Source organism: Drosophila subobscura, chromosome J, assembly GCF_008121235.1.
Source record: "Drosophila subobscura isolate 14011-0131.10 chromosome J, UCBerk_Dsub_1.0, whole genome shotgun sequence".
NCBI classification, from domain to species: domain Eukaryota; kingdom Metazoa; phylum Arthropoda; class Insecta; order Diptera; family Drosophilidae; genus Drosophila; species Drosophila subobscura.
In genome coordinates, this window is record NC_048532.1 from 16030633 (window position 1) to 16042863 (window position 12231).

The window sequence follows — 12231 nt, forward strand, 5'->3', positions numbered from 1 at the left end:
CACTGCATGTGATTTATCAATACATCGAATAGCAGGAAAAGTATCGGTAGTTTTGTGCGATAGTATAACTTAGTGCCACCAGCACATTTTTTGAACCTGAATGCTCTCGAAAATCATGAAGTTTAGCCACGTATCAAGGATTTATATAAGCTCTAATATATATATTTATGGTATCTCTTTATATAAACAATATACATTTAGTCGGAACATGTAGAAGAATATAAAATTCATATTAACAAACATACACAAGTACACAGTATAAATTACACGAATATAACAAAACAATCAAATCATCTTCCCAATTGATTTAAAGCCACTTTTTGTAGAATGTCATAGTAAATTCCTTATGCTGTATTAATCTGCAATGGAAATTGAGATTAAAAATTGTTGACTTGTTAATTTATGGCCTCTAGGTGCACTTACAACAACAAGCTTTTTATTATCAAGCAAAACTCCAGCCTCGGCGCCCGTTTGGAACTCAATGATACCGCTCTTGCCCTTGACCACATTGTGCTCCAATCTGTAAAGCAGAGAAATGCACAAACAATTAACAGATAATTACCCATTTGAGGGCACTCTCTTTTGGGGGTAACTTACGAATCCCTGTCTACAATGGAAACAATTTGGGCCGTGCCCACAGTATCAATGATGTACGTGCAGAACTCGATGATGCGGGGAATGATTAGGATCAGATCACCCTTGTCCTTCTTCAAGTCAAGGGGAATGCGTATGACCATCAGATCATCGTTGTGATTCGTCAGCGTAAAGTCAATCTTGTCGAGGGGCAGGCGATGCTTCTGCTTGTACGTCTTCCCGTCGAGCACATACACCGCCTTGTTGCTCAGCAGAATGAAGCGTTCGCGCGACTTGTAGCCATGTCGATCGAACTTTGTGCAGAATGACTGATACTTGAGCTGTTCGCTGCCAAAGGTGCTGGCCACAAAGTCGTTCACGCGCTGAATGTGCTCCTTGGGTATGCGATCGTCCTGGAACCAGGTGGCAACGCTCTGCGCGTAGTTATTTTTCTTTCCCTTGAACACCTTTTCGGCGAGCACCTTCAGCTCGAACTGTCGCTTGCGCTGTGGCGTGAGGGCGAGGCGGTAGATGCGAGCCAGATGGAGGCGATGCAGACGATGCAGATACTCGGATGCCTCCTGGCAGTGGGCCGGAGACGAGGGCCAGCTCTTGTCCAGCACCTTTTTGGGCAGCTCCTTGGACAGACGCAGCAGCCACATGCGCTTCGCATTGGCAATGAAGTCCTCGTTGAAGCCATTCGGCGGATCGTTGCGCGTGATGAAGCCCTTGATGAAGGCCCTAATCTTGTCCGCTGCCTCGCGACGCTGCTTGGCCGCCTGCTGGGCCAGACGCCGGCGGCAGTAGCTCTGCAGAACAATGACCTGGGCGCGCAGCTTCAGATACTTGCGCCGCTGCACCAGACCCTTCCAGTGGGCCTGAATGATGGCCGCAATGTCGTGCTTCTTCGCCTGATAGGCATCCTCCGTGTCGAACAGAGTGCGTGGCCAGCGAATGAAGAGCTTCGTCTCTCCCATCTTGTACTGCTCGTTGTCGTAGCCCAGATCCTTGACCAGCTGCTGCACCCCAGCCTTGGGGCCGCCCGCTCCCTTATAGTTTGGCCACGTGGACTTGCTGAGGCACTTGTAGCGCTCCAGGAACAGATCGTAGGCACGGCGATAGGCAAACCCGGCACGACGCACGCGCAGATTCTCCATGAGGCCCAGATACTTGACCTGATGCAGGACCAGCTCATCGTTGAACACGCCCGGGGACTGCAGATCGTTCGGCTTGATGCAGCGGATGTACGAGGGCTCCTTGCACATCAGAATGTCCATGAGGTTGTTCAGCGATGTGCGGAACTGCGTGATGGCCGTCTCGGGTCGCTTCTTGCTGCGCAGCTCCTGCTCGGGGAAGCACGAGCGGACAATCTTGTTGCCCGCCTTGCTCAGCGTCTCCTTGAGATCGCGGAACAGCAGATCGTTGTTCTTGTCGAGGAATCCAATGACACTGTACGTCACCTCGCCGGCATAGTGCACCAGACGGAACTCATCGCGCAGCATAATCTTCTGGATGTGTGTGGGCGCCTTCTCGTGGCACACGTAATGATGATGCTCCGACAGCTTGGTCGTCAGCTTCTGCAGGAACGTGATGTCTGTGGGCTCACCCGGCCGCAGGCACTCTTCGTCCAGGATGGAAATGATGCCCTTGTGCTTCTCCTCAATCAGATTGCAGATCACTTTGTTGTCGAAGTACTCCACGGGTATCCACTCGATGCCCTCGCGACGGTACTCATCCTGCTCGGACTTCAGCGTCAGCTCGATGAACAGCTGCTGCAGCTTCTCGTTGCAAAAGTTAATGCAGAACTGCTCGAAGTTGTTCTTGTTGAAGATCTCAAAGCCATAGATGTCGAGGATGCCCATGACATTGTTCCTGGCGCCGCGCGTTTCCTTTGCCTGCAGCGAGATGTTCAGACGCTGCACCAGCCACGAGAACAGGCGATCGTACACGGCCTTGGCCAGCGCATCCTTGGCATAGACAGCGAGTTCATGGTTCAACGGAGACGTGACCACATCCCCACGGGCATCGATGGTGCGGTGCGTCAGCGCGGCACTCAATTCGCTGGCATTCACGCCCAGCAGACGGGCCACAGTGACCACCAGATCGCGACTAAGGACCTGGGCATTGCCTTCGATCTCCTCAAAGTTGACATTGCCCAAATGCAAAATGCTCGCCACAATGCCAAAGATCTCGCGCTGCTCTTCGGCGGTGAAGTCGATGACACTCAATGCCTGTTGCACCTGCTTAAAGTTCTGCGAATCATTGATGCTGGAAAGGTTGCCCTTGAGCTGAAAAAGAACCAGAGAATTGTAGATGGAGACTCCCATTGGATGATCTTCTCCTACTCACCCCATCGCTGAGGTAATTATAGCTATCCAGAGTCCGCTCCAGGCGCAGTTCTTGGAGCAACGCATCATCACCGCCGGCCAGCAGCTGGTAGAAAATGTGGAAGTTGCGCTCGCCACCCATTTGGGCCACCACGCGGGACTTTTCCAGCAGATAGTTCAGAATGTTGCCACCAATGGGTGCACCCTTGTAGTCGAATTGGATGTCCATGTACTTGCCGAAGCGCGAGGAGTTGTCATTGCGATTGGTTTTGGCATTGCCGAAAGCCTCCAGCACGGGATTGCTCTTCAGCAGCTTATCCTTCACGCCCTCAACGGTGGTCTGGTGTCCGGAACAGGCGGCAATGTACTGCAGCACCTTCTTGGAGGCCTCCGTCTTGCCGGAACCACTCTCCCCAGAGATGAGCACGCACTGGCCGCGATTCTCTTCGATCAGCGAACGAAATGCGTTGTCTGTCACAGCGAAACTGTGGATGGATTACCCACAGAATGAGTTTGGGAATGGAATGAGCTGAATACTGGATTACTTACACATGTGGCGGCATCTCATAGAAATGCTTGTTCTTGTACTCCTTGATGTGGGCATCGGAGTAGATGGGCAGCTGCTTGTAGGGATTCACAGAGATCAGCACCTGGCCAATGTACGTCTGCAAAAGGAAGGCAGGGAATTCACAGGGATTAGAATAAGTGGGAAATGATTCCTTGTTAGAGGCTTACACAGCTCCAGCATCCTGACTAATTAATTTATAGATTAAATGTAGAGGATCGAATGCATTTTCGAAGACAAGACAGAAAACAGTGACACAAAACAAACAGAGAGAGAGAGTTTGGGAGAGAGGTTTACTGGTTGAGTACTCACATAGATGAGGTTCTCCTGGAAACGCTTCTTCAGATTGTCAATGAAGGCATCTTCGCTCTGATAGTTTTCGAGCAGCACAAAGTCCTGGACGCCGGCACGATCGCGTTCATGCAAACCCGTCTCCATAATGGGCAAAGTTGTGGGACTGAAAAGTGGATATAAAATATATAAAATATAAAAAAAGCGACCGAGAAGTGCTGCTGCATGATGCGTGTAATATATGAAAAGGGTATATAGAAAATGATCGAAAATTCCATTTTCTTCTTTTAAATTTCAATGCCAATCTCTTTGGCGCAAGATCTAAATCGATTCGACAAAGTTCTTGAGACTATTTAGTGCTTAAAATCCTTCACTAATCTATTCCCCACAAATAATATTCCCTGAAAAGATCACATGCACTAGGATTCCCTGGAAAAATTACGTGATTACCTGCAGACTGTTTGCCACAGCAAGCAAAACTCTCTTCATTCCAACGTTATCTTTTCGTAGCCTAATCTTCCAGAAGGGTTGTCGAGCGGTGAAGAAAAGCCCCACCAAACCATCGATAAGATTGACTTTAAAGTGGATGTCGAAGATCCTCACGGAAATGCCAGCATGAGCGGAAAATCAGGCAATGAATGGAGTTTACGGTTGAGGACAAAATTCAATTTGGAATTGCAATAAACGTATCTACCATTGGCAGAATGTGGCACAAATTCAATAATGTTTTATCTTTCGATTAGAGCTCAGACAAAATCCAATACAATCTTTGGGTATTTATAGAGAGGTATTTGCCGGCCACAAAGTGGGGGGAAGGGAGAGGGTTCAGGTGCAATTGTGGAACCTTATCAATGCCATAATTCATGAAGCAATGAGAGCGAGCGAGAGTATTAGCTTTATTGGATCGCAGCGAACGGTGCTCTAGTTCTTGTTTCACTGATACGACGAGGCTATGGCTGGGGTAAATCCATAAAAAGACGATTACGCAATGGCCTAAAGAACTTTTGGGATTGCAGAAGGCACCTCCAGGTGTCAGACATAAGCACCTGGAAAAAGTGCCGAAGCACTCAATGGGGCAGTGCAAAAAGCACTCCAAGCATTCAATCAACTCGTCAAGTGATTTGTTGCGAAAGGTTTTTCTGTCGAGGAAATCACACACTGGAATAGGATTCCCCTTTTTTCGCACTACCTGGCCATGTTTGATGTTGATCCTTGCAACTCTTCTCGCGTTAAAGGTTCTTCTGGGGCGTTTCACTTTCCGACACTTGCAAAGAGTTCGTCAGAGGTAAATTTCGCGCATATTCCGCCTATTGACGACGGCTCCGTTGGCAAACTAAACCGATCCGCTGGCAGTTGAAGCGTTTTAACCATCAATACATTCTGCTCTACATATCAATTGGCCTCGTCGTCGTTGAGTCGTTGAGTCGTTCTGTCGCTGTCGTTGTCGGCACATTTATCAACGATAATAGAACTCTGGAAAACCTCCCTCTGGAGGAGAGCACTCGCATTGCCATTGCCGCCAATCAGTTACCGATTAGATAGTGCCTTTTGCTTTCGCAAATCAGCAACCAAAACTGCCGAGCATGACTTAGGAGTAAGAGTCATCCAACACACAATCCAGACAGGCATTCTTTGGTATATCTAAATATATCCAACATCTAAACAAGAGTATGATGTCATTTATCGTACTTCAATTCTGCTTCAAAGATTGAATGAGTCTCAATGAATAATTAATGTGAATCATGTAAAAAAAGTAGCAAGTAAATATTTCATTTTCTCCCAAGGATCTACTGCTCAAGCAATGAAGTCTTAGAATGATTTCCCCAACTGCACATGCTAAGCCACAGTGTAAAAGAGAGAGGTACACGTTTCTTCTTCATTCTGCCCATGCTCATAATCCGATTGATTCGATTGTTGAGTAACAAGTAGATAAGATCATTATTTATGATTCTAAGCAACAAATTCGGACTCTGCGATATAGGCGCCGTGGCCATATAGAATTTATGGTGTCGGAAAAGCTGTTAAAATTGAAACGAATCAAAAAGAGGAATGGAACAATCTTTAGCCATAAAATAAATCACATTCCAAAAAGAATATTAAGAGCATCATAATGCATTGTTGCTGTTTCGAAAAATCAACATTTGAGAGAATATGCTGATAACATGAGAGAGAGATTCTGAGTCAGAGATTCTGAGTTGCACTTACTGGGAGTATCGACAGCATTTAGCGCTACTTTGTTATCAGTTATCAGTGCGCTAAATAAGTCATTGCTAAATACGAGCACATTACTGAAACAATTGAACGAGCGAGCGAGTAGGCAAACATTCAGTTGTACCATTCGGAACTCATTCTTGAGTTCGAAACAAAGCGAATGCCACGATAATTACGCAATGTTTATTGTTGTTTTTGTTGTTCTTGCCGATGCAACGAAGAAGAATTCCTGGGAATTCTCTGCAAGACACAAGCGGCAAACATGAGTTGAGTCATGTGCCTGTTCCTGTCACTGTCTCTCCGGATTCAATTTCAGCCATTAGCCACAAGGGGAAGGCATTGCTTAGTTGAGGTTTGTCACATAATTAGTTAATTGCACGTAAAAGTCGATGGCTAGAACATGAGATGTGCCCTGTATATATGTATGTATATCGTGTAGGTATAAGTGATTATGTGTGACTTGTTGGCTCACCTTAAAACTAATTGAAAGTCGCCTGAGATTATGCTACAGCTGCGGGCATTCTAAGAAGTAATTTCTGTTTGACTAGAGCTGCAATTTGACTTCACAATTACTCATTTTAAACCGTAGTTTGTTGTTCATTACACTGGCAGAATCTGCGATCTATCTGCCCACAAATATACCCTCAAGTTTTAGAGTATCAAAAAGTCATTGACTTTCTTCGTAGACTCTCTAAAGCAGAGGCATTCATTTCATTCTTTTGATCTTCAAAAGGTTGCTTGGTAATCGAGTTGGAGAAACCAGTTACGCTGCCCCACAAAAATTTGTTTGGCTCCCACTCTCCACTCCCTCTATGATGTAATGGAGAACCAACCGAGAACCCTACTCGAAAGACCATAAAAAATGTCCGAAACGGAACCCCACAGAAACCCACAAAAATGTGTTGTAAAATTATGTAGGTTTATGCATATAAATGACGTCATATATCAACAGAGAGAAGAGATTACATTCCGTGTGGGTTATCCATGTATTTGGGGGGATATTGAACCCTTTTAGTCATGGGGGGGGCATAGAAGAACGGAAAGACATTTAGATTTGTATGCAAATGACTGGAGTTCTCGTTGAAAGCGATTCCAAATTTGGGGCAAACTCCATCAATGGGGGGATGTTGCATGCGAGATAGGGGAATTATTCTAATGAGAAAACCGGGAAACAAGATCCCAGATTATCGCCATTAGAAGATGCAGCTGTCGGTGGGCTATAAATACGGACTGCAGGTGCATTGGGAGAACATTCTCTCGACGATCATGGATCCACGAGTATCGGCATTGTGGTTGGGTAAGTCTACCAGTGGCTGCACCTTCGGGAAAGTCTACTAATTCCCGTGATCTGCCATCCTTCTTGCAGTGCTCCTCTCGCTCTTGGGAGGCTCGCTCTCCTTCCAGGACAAGGCGCCAGTGCAGACGAGCCTCGTGACGGGACAGGCGCGCAATGACAAGCAGCAGCAGATCCTCGACGACAATCTGGGCACATCCTCGGGCCGCAACATCGACGATCACCTGCTGAAGACTATCGGTAAGGGTGGGATCAAATTGGTGATGGCTGGAGGCTCCTCTACGACCACACCCAAACCGTCAGTACAACATCATTACTATTATCCACCAGAGGATCAGCAGCATCCGCGCCAGTACGGCTACGGTCCCTCGGCCGCGTATCCCCCCTGGCTGCATGCCCCACATCCGCCACGTCCACAGCTGCCACCATGGGGGCCACCACCAGGACCACCGCATTCGCATCCGCCCTACTACGGTGGATATCCAGGCTATCCAGGCTGGGGTGGCGGCTACCCTGGCGGCTATCCCGGCTATCCCGGATGGGGCGGTGGTGGTGGTGGTGGAGGTGGCTACCCAGGCTATCCCGGCTATCCAGGATATCCCGGTTATCCCGGCTACCCCGGCTATCCCTACTATCCCTACTATCGCTCTGCAGGCACCACGGAGGTGGACAACCAAGTGCCCGGTGGCCCCGATCTCGCTCCCTCCACCATTCCTGGCGTCTTTCAGGGTCGTCAAGTGCTCACCCAGAATTATCTCGAGGGCAGGGCCAATGGAGCCAACATTGTGCCACTCTACCATCTGCTGCAAATGTCCAGAGCTTAAGATTTGTCAATAAAAATATGTACGAGAAGTTTACACGAGAAAAAAGAGAGTTTTTCCTTGAAGAAAGAATAAATTTGGGAGCTGCAGAGAATATTTGTGAGCTATTAACAGCGTTCAAGCATTAAATAACTGACCGAGGGGCACTGCTGCAAGGTGCGGTTATGCGAGAAATGGGATTGAATCTCTATTAAAGAGGTTTGGTTTAAATATTTCAGGAATAATCAGAGAGCTCGGAGGATTTGAGAATGTTCTTGAGGCCAAACAAATCTAGAATCAAAGAGATTCTTTGCTGGGAATATAGAGTTGTGGGGCTGAACAATTATTTTAAGAAGTATTCAATAATGAGAATTTCATTGTTAATTCTACTAAAAAGATTGCAATGCAATGGATAATGTCACCAAAGAGTTGTTTTTTCTTTCAGATTCAGTTATATTTCAGGTAAGCTCTACAAATTCTAAAGAGATAGTTTTATGACTAGAACACAAAGAAATCATCAAAGAATTCTTTGCTCCAGAACCCACACCCAGAACAGGCCGCTGACCGACACAATCGATAATCGAGTTTGGTTCCATAATTAAGATTAAAAAAAAAAGTTTCGCGGATTTCTCGAGGCAAAAATCTGTTGCTGACTCATTTGCGCTCCAGTGCGGCGGCACGGGGCACGGGGCACGTATCGAGGAGCCACAGATGTGACGCATGACAAGTGGTCTCTCGGATAACCATTAAGCATTAAACAAGCACCAAGGCACACATTTATTTGCTCATTTTTTGTGCTGTTTTCTCAGCACATTGCCCGGCCATAAAAAGCGTCAACACCAAACCCAACCAACAGCAGGCGAGTGAAGTGATCTTGAACGCGGCTTTAATGCCAATTGCAAAAAATATATATCCAAAGCTGAAAACGATGCCAAAAAGTAAAAAGAGTCGCAGTTTTTACCTCTTTTTGGTTTTTATTTTGTTATTACACGAACAAGACTCGTTTTGTGTTTCCACGAAAAGCCCTTAGGTTGACACTTTACCGCGCGATGAACTTCAATCTGAAGTGAAAATTCGAGTCACTCGAGAAGCCGGTCTGTCGGTCTGCTGGTCTGCTGGTCTGCCGGTTTGTCTGTTTTCAGTTTTCGATGTTGTAATTGTAATCCCCACACAGCACACACGATCCGATCGCGACGACGCTCACTGCACCGCGGCTTTCTTGCAAATGTCCAAAGAAATGAAATTAAATGGAAAAATGGAATTGTGGAGTCCGCCCCATTCGAATCGAAGTTTTATGACAAGTGTGGGGGATTTTTTATTTGTTTGTTATTTATTTGCGGTTGATAATGTCTGTGGGGCATATGTTGCCATGAATGGAAGAGGGGGGAGCCGAGAGCGGGGATAATACTTTGTGGTTTATAGATTAATGATAGGGCGGATCAGTATTATCAGAAGGAAATGTGGGAAAATCTATTCAGATTGTTACACTTTCAGAGATTTTAAAGTAGATCTTCGCAGATTAGATTTTCGCAGATTTTTGACATAAAAGATAAATGGATCAACGGACTATAAAATCAGTTAATTTTTATAATAAATCGTGATATAACGAGCTTTCTAATACTCGATTAAAGTCTATCCATTGATCATTGGAGGATCCAACACGTTACTTTGCGTGTTCTTCTTGATCCACCCTCAGGGTATATCATTTGTCTGGCATCTGTTGTCCATCAAATCACGATTTCTGCAAGTCTTTGAGCTTCACCTTGTTTATGGACACTCGTTTACTTTAGTGTTCTTGGCATTTCCCCTTCATTATCTTATCGAACACACCGAACTGGGGAGGAAATAAAAGAAAGCCATAATGCAACTGTTGCTAAACGGGTAACCGAAGACCCCAGCATGAAGCACCCTATATGAAGAGGTAACATCATCGATTGTCATATCACTAAAAAATGGTTTGAACCCCGTCCAAAGATAACACCGCACCGATACAATACACACACCACCGATAAGGCACAAGTTCAAGCTTGTTTAAGTAACATTTTTGGGGTGCGGCATGTAGATGGCGTCTCTGAGATTTCCCTGTGAGACATGAGACATTTTGGCAGGGAGGGAGGGGTAGGCAAATCATCACCTGACGGACAACGTATCCGATGATGAATCGCAATTACCAGAGGCAAAATGCGTGCAATGTTTTCTGTTTCTGTTTCTGTTCCGTTCCCCTTGTGCTCTTCTGTGGTTGTTCTTTTGGGTCTTTTGTTTTCACTTTGTCTTCTGTTTGGTTTGGTTTGTTAGGAAATTACATCATTAACAAAACAGAAATCCGTTTGTGGAGTCTCTTAACTCGTTTTAATTCCATATGCCATGACATTCGTGGACTGGTGGGGGTAACGCTTCGTTTGCACAGCTGGGCAGCAGATTTGGCGAATCATTTTGTTGGGTGGCTGGGTGCTGGTTGGTGCGTGCCTTGACTTGACTTGCCGATCAATTGCACTGACAGTTTGGAGTCTTTTAAGCAGCTTATTGCCACACAGAAATGGGAAAAATGGGTCACAGACAAAACATCTCGGCGCTCAACAGTTTGAAATTGAAATCGAAATTTGATACAGTTTCAATTGGTTGCCCCCTCCCGTCTGATGTCTGTCTGCTGTTGTCGGCGGAAGGTCGGTCAATATTTCCATCCACTGGAATAATGATTACTCATAGCACAAACACAGGAGAGGACTTAGTAGTACACTCCCCTGCATGCTCAGCTTATGGAGAGATAGACATTGTTGACCCTCTTTGTGTGTGGCTTTTTGTTTGTTCCTGCTATAAAACCTAGACAAACAAACTTGCCACAAAGGAAAGAAACTGGGAGAGTAGAGTGATTGGTGCCACACACAAGAAAACGAAAATCCCAAGAGGTAGGTCAAGGTGTATTTAAATAAAAGGTGAGGAAAAATGATCCATTTTTGCCAAAAATAAATAAATGCATAAATTCTGACAGATGGGACATGTGACACTGTGAGAGCGAGCATAGAACGGATCACCCCCTTCCACTGAAGAGAGGATGCTGGCTGTCACATTTGACACTGCGAGAGCGGGAGAGCTTAGGCTCTCTTTCCATATACCCTGAGAAAGGTGAGTGCGAAAAGGAAGAAGTTTCTTTTATTGAAGTTAGAAATGAACTGCAAAGTTTTAAGAGAGATGCCTAGTATGGGTGCCATACCCCACCAATCAATGTACACTCCGTGCAGGTGAGTGCGAAAAGGAAGCTTCCCGCCAGGAAGCGAATGTGCGTGTGAGGCTCAGAGTAAAATAGAAAGAGAGAGATAAATTGGAGTGCACCGTGAGGTATGTGCGGGGGTATGGGTGTATTGGTGTGTGGGTCTTCTTCATCAGCGTAAACGTTCGCTTTATTATTAAAGCATAAACCAGATTTGAGCTCCTCTTTGTAGTTGGTGTTGTTGCTGTTGTTGGTGTCGCAAGTTCAAATCGTGCAAAGGAAGAAGAAAGAAAGCAGGCAACGGGCAGCGGAAGACGCTGCAGATCACGACCGACCAACGACAGCAAACAGCGACAGCAACGACGAGATCAACCAGGGGGCAAACCGGCAGAACCGCTTTTTTCGTATATTTATTTTGTATCTTATTTTACTTCACGTTCCCGCTGTGCCATCGAGGCTCCTACATATGAACATATACTCGCACGACACTTTCGTATCTTGTTAGGCGCTGCCACACTACCACATATTTGTTAGTCGTCAGGATATGCAAAAATTGACAGTGAAATTGATTTTATGGCCTCAATTTTGAGTCATCAGCAACTGCCTGCCGTTTCTCAGCCAGCGGCGTTTGGCATGCGGAGGGGACATGACCATGGCCATGGCGTCGGCATGGATTAAGAAGTTGGCCAAACGGTGGCAGACGACACATTTGATAAATAAAAGCAAATGAGCGCTGCAGAGGCAGACGCAGTGGCTGGTGCGCTAAGTACCCCATAATTTCACCGACTGTCCCCCAAGTCGTTACCTTTTCTGTTTTTTTTTGTTTTTGTACCTGTTTGAATTTCTTTTTCGATGCGGGTACCGTTAGCTTGACCCGGCAATGGCAGCAACGGGCACTTCGGCGTCGGCGTCAACACAACCACAAAAAAACGATCGCACAACAACACTCGCACTGCTTTAAC

At 46.1% G+C, this 12231-nt stretch overlaps 4 protein-coding genes across 10 annotated transcripts in view; 2 read left to right on the forward strand and 2 right to left on the reverse strand.

Annotated features, from left to right (window-relative positions):
* Positions 1 to 3199, forward strand: part of LOC117895130 (zinc finger MIZ domain-containing protein 2) — a 37743-nt gene extending 34544 nt beyond the window's left edge. For all 3 annotated transcript variants that reach the window (XM_034802543.1, XM_034802542.1, XM_034802544.1), the window contains one exon: positions 3186 to 3199. The gene's annotated coding sequence lies outside the window, so the exon portion shown is untranslated. The remainder of the gene's footprint in view (positions 1 to 3185) is intronic.
* On the reverse strand, positions 161 to 12222 carry LOC117895133 (unconventional myosin IC). Of its 3 annotated transcripts, none has more exons than XM_034802551.1 (7): positions 12102 to 12222; positions 3778 to 3922; positions 3450 to 3565; positions 2923 to 3385; positions 598 to 2861; positions 424 to 520; positions 161 to 359 (listed from the first exon to the last, which is right to left on the reverse strand). In XM_034802551.1, exons 2-7 carry the CDS (start codon positions 3901 to 3903, stop codon positions 345 to 347), a joined length of 3081 nt encoding a protein of 1026 aa, XP_034658442.1. In that variant the 5' UTR covers positions 3904 to 3922; positions 12102 to 12222; the 3' UTR covers positions 161 to 344. The 3 variants fall into 3 exon arrangements, with proteins under 3 accessions (XP_034658442.1, XP_034658444.1, XP_034658441.1); XM_034802553.1 differs by lacking the exon at positions 12102 to 12222 and adding an exon at positions 9023 to 9252; XM_034802550.1 differs by lacking the exon at positions 12102 to 12222 and adding an exon at positions 4946 to 5102.
* The window catches only part of LOC117895137 (zinc transporter foi), a 39952-nt gene continuing 33975 nt past the window's right edge, over positions 6255 to 12231 (reverse strand). Inside the window, exons 7-8 of the mRNA XM_034802560.1 lie at positions 12215 to 12220; positions 6255 to 6265 (exon numbers count right to left, since the gene is read on the reverse strand). The gene's annotated coding sequence lies outside the window, so the exon portion shown is untranslated. The remainder of the gene's footprint in view (positions 6266 to 12214; positions 12221 to 12231) is intronic.
* On the forward strand, positions 7190 to 8123 carry LOC117895144 (annexin A7). 3 transcript variants are annotated; one of them, XM_034802572.1, is made up of 3 exons: positions 7190 to 7264; positions 7334 to 7756; positions 7838 to 8123. In XM_034802572.1, the coding sequence occupies exons 1-3, from the start codon at positions 7234 to 7236 to the stop codon at positions 8083 to 8085; spliced, it is 702 nt and encodes a 233-aa protein (XP_034658463.1). In that variant the 5' UTR covers positions 7190 to 7233; the 3' UTR covers positions 8086 to 8123. The 3 variants fall into 3 exon arrangements, with proteins under 3 accessions (XP_034658463.1, XP_034658464.1, XP_034658462.1); XM_034802573.1 differs by having other exon boundaries at positions 7334 to 7501; positions 7592 to 8123; XM_034802571.1 differs by having other exon boundaries at positions 7334 to 8123.